This window comes from Citrus clementina, unplaced genomic scaffold, assembly GCF_000493195.1.
Source record: "Citrus clementina cultivar Clemenules unplaced genomic scaffold, Citrus_clementina_v1.0 scaffold_5, whole genome shotgun sequence".
In the NCBI taxonomy this organism is placed as follows: Eukaryota; Viridiplantae; Streptophyta; class Magnoliopsida; order Sapindales; family Rutaceae; genus Citrus; species Citrus x clementina.
Genome location: NW_006262201.1, coordinates 14,909,953 through 14,913,038, shown reverse-complemented (window position 1 = coordinate 14,913,038; position 3,086 = coordinate 14,909,953). Strand labels below are relative to the sequence as shown.

The 3,086-nt window shown below is 31.3% G+C and overlaps 1 protein-coding gene across 3 annotated transcripts; it reads left to right on the top strand.

The window, feature by feature from the left end:
• The first annotated feature begins 589 nt into the window (after positions 1-589).
• On the top strand, positions 590-2,711 carry LOC18040378. 3 transcript variants are annotated; one of them, XR_002905499.1, is made up of 5 exons: positions 590-640; positions 723-1,109; positions 1,189-1,413; positions 2,353-2,409; positions 2,633-2,711. XR_002905499.1 is itself a non-coding variant. In XM_024184613.1 (4 exons), exons 1-3 carry the CDS (start codon positions 620-622, stop codon positions 1,369-1,371), a joined length of 591 nt encoding a protein of 196 aa, XP_024040381.1. In that variant the 5' UTR covers positions 590-619; the 3' UTR covers positions 1,372-1,413; positions 1,682-1,786. The 3 variants fall into 3 exon arrangements, 1 of the variants encoding a protein (XP_024040381.1); XR_002905500.1 differs by lacking the exons at positions 2,353-2,409; positions 2,633-2,711 and adding exons at positions 1,504-1,596; positions 1,682-1,786; XM_024184613.1 differs by lacking the exons at positions 2,353-2,409; positions 2,633-2,711 and adding an exon at positions 1,682-1,786.
• The last annotated feature ends 375 nt before the right edge of the window (positions 2,712-3,086 follow it).

The window sequence follows — 3,086 nt, the reverse complement described above, 5'->3', positions numbered from 1 at the left end:
ATGTTTTTCTTTTTTAAAATAAATTATGTAGATTTATGAAAAAATTGAAGGGATATGTTAGGAATAAAGCACGACCAGAAGGATGTATAGCAGAATGTTATCTAGCTGAAGAATGCATGAGATTTTGTAGTGGATACATGAAACAAGTTGGTGCATTAGGTTCTCGACATAATCGTAATGAAGATATAGGTGATGAAATGATTTTGGGAGGTCACCCATTCACTGTTGGAGAACTTATTGATCTATCTGAAGAAGAATTGCAAATTGCTCACCGTTATGTGCTATACAATAGTGCTGCCGTGGAACCATATATAGAGTAAGGACAATAACATCAAGACTTTAGATATTAGAATTTTTTATTTATTTTTACTGCTAATTCCTTTTTTCTTTTTTGAGTTAGAGCACAATTGTACTTCTTAAAGAACTTATTAGATCAGGTTTGTTAATCTTATTACTGGATAATTTTATAAAGTAACTATAATTTATGCATTTTTTAATTAAAATATAGAATCACTTCTATTATCAGTGTCTTGTTCTTATTATTGGATAAAGTTATCAGCACCTAAAAAGTCTTTGATATAATCATTTCTATTGTTTTCAGGTGTATTGTGTTTTGGAAATGTCAAAAGATGATGGTGAAGTAAGTTAACAAACCAAAAAATTGCTAATAATAGATTTTAATATCTTGAATTATTCTCATGTTTATATATGTGTGTTAGTAGTCATCTAAACAAGCAGTAAAAGGGGCGAAGAAAGAACGTAGAGCTATAGCTGCAGCTCTTAGAGATGAGCTTGAATACCTAGAAGACATAGAATTTTCAGAATCAGATACAGATTCTAACTCTGAATCTGATTCTGATGCTACAACTGCCCTCTCCCTTCATATGAAAAAGAAGACAAGGGGCCCTGCAAAGATAGATTTTGTAGCACTTATTGATGGAAAACGTATTGAGGTCATTTTTAATGAATATGGACAACCTGTTGGTAGAAATTCAAATAGGTTATCTTCTTTTATTGGTTGTTTAGTGCGACAAATGGTACCGTTGACCTTGGATAGTTGGCATAGAGTGGAATCAGACTTAAGAGAAAGACTTTGGACTTGTGTTAAGGTAGCATCCTACTTTTGTGGTAAATATTATTTAACTCATCAAATTTAATTATTAATGTTATTTTTCCCTTTAAATGCAGCAACAATTTAATGTTGATGGAAGTCATAGAAGATATATAATGAGTGCAATGGGTAGGAGCTGGAGGAATTACAAATTAGTTTTAACACGTAAAATTAGAGCATTGGTTAAAAGCAATGATGTAACAAGAAAGCTTGAGGCATTGGAAGGCTTGAAATCAAAGAACATAAAATCTGAGCAATAATGGCAAAGGTTTATTAAAGAGAGAGTTTCTGCTGAGTTTAAAGTAAGTTTCTTTCCCAATTAATGTACAAGTATAGTTTCTTATTAATGTACAAGAATAGTGTCATTAATCTAACATACCTTCTTACTATAGTTGAAGAGTAAGAGGTTTAAAAAAATGAGATCAAAACAAACTAACATCCACAGGACAAGTTGAAAAGGGATGGCTCGTTTAAGACATGAAATGGTTAGAAAAATCATATCATTAAGTTTATTTATTATTAAACAAAAAATTAGATGAGTAATCAAATGTTCTCCACTACATATTTTAGATGCAAGAGAGACCAAAATCACCGATAACTAGAGTTGATGTGTGGATTCGTGCACATACTAAGAAGGACGGGACTGCAATTAATGAGGATGTTGCTGAAAAACTGGTGATAAATTCATTTGTGATTTTTTAGTTCTTTATTCTTATTTTTTTGCTATTAACAATAAAAATTCTCCATGGATTCAAAAAAAAATAATGAATATCAAAGGACACAAGTGAGTGAAGATGCCTCAACAATTCACGGTGATGCTCTGACCCATGTGCTAGGAAAAGAACATAATGGGCGTGTACGAGGAGCTGGATCTGGAGTTACACCAACATTGTTGAATTTAGAAGCACTTAGCAAGTCTCATACTGTACAAATTAAAATGGAACTAAAAGATCTCAAAAAACTATTCGAGGAACTCAAGGCTGCATTCATTAAGAACACTAACAAACAAGCGGTAATAAATATGATTAAGAAAATTTATGTTCAATATAGTTAGAAGCAATACTTGATTAATAATAGTTTTTTCATATATTTTTAGGATCGAATTGACATAGATAGCATGATGAAAAATTCTCGAGACATTCAACTAGTAAGTTAATATTTTACTATTAGCTTTGAATTATATAATACGTAAACCAAGTATTTTTCTTACTTGAATTGTTCTTTCTTTATGATATTTTTAGGATCACAATGAGACAAGCCACAAGAGGAAATGTTCGGAAGACACTTCACATGCGAAAGTAAGTGATGATTTTTATGATTTTTATAAATGCTATGCATCATTTATTGTTGATCCTCAAACTCTGTTTAACACTAAAATGAATAGATTTTTCAGTTGTTGCTGATAAAGAACCATTCTCTTTATGAAAAAAATGATTAGAATTTTGAGCTTGGAAAAACCGTTTGAATTTATTCGTATTATAATTGTTTGCCTCTAATTAGATTTTTTATTTGTTATTATAGAAAGCTAAAACATGTGGAAGCACTTTCACAAATATTGAAAATGCTCGTTGTAGATTACTAGATTGGATGGGAACATGAAAAGTTGTAGGGGAAGGAACAATTGCATCAAGAGATCCACTTGCCAAAGTACAGCATATATGTCTTGGACCAGATTGCTGGAAAGTTTGGGTGACAATTGCACTGGTTGAAGATACTCCCTTATATCGTGCTACATCTGAGTTTCATGTTCTTAGTGATGCAATTGGAAGCACAATTGCTTGGCCAAAAAACTATATCTTGTTGGAGTTGGCTTATAGTTTCTATTTTTGTTCATACATATACTTGAATTTACAAGTCAGGGGAAAAAAAACATTAACCTGGGTAAGAGTTTCAGTTTACACTTTGAGTATTATATTTAGTGTAGAGATTTAACAATCTTCAACTAAATTTTTGTTGTATGGATGCCAAGTTCAAA

Coding starts and splice junctions, on each gene's coding strand:
- LOC18040378 (XM_024184613.1), top strand. CDS start 620: ATGTCAAAAGATGATGGTGAA. Junction 641..722: donor TGTCAAAAGATGATGGTGAA/GTAAGTTAACAA, acceptor GTGTGTTAGTAG/TCATCTAAACAAGCAGTAAA. Junction 1,110..1,188: donor GACTTTGGACTTGTGTTAAG/GTAGCATCCTAC, acceptor CTTTAAATGCAG/CAACAATTTAATGTTGATGG.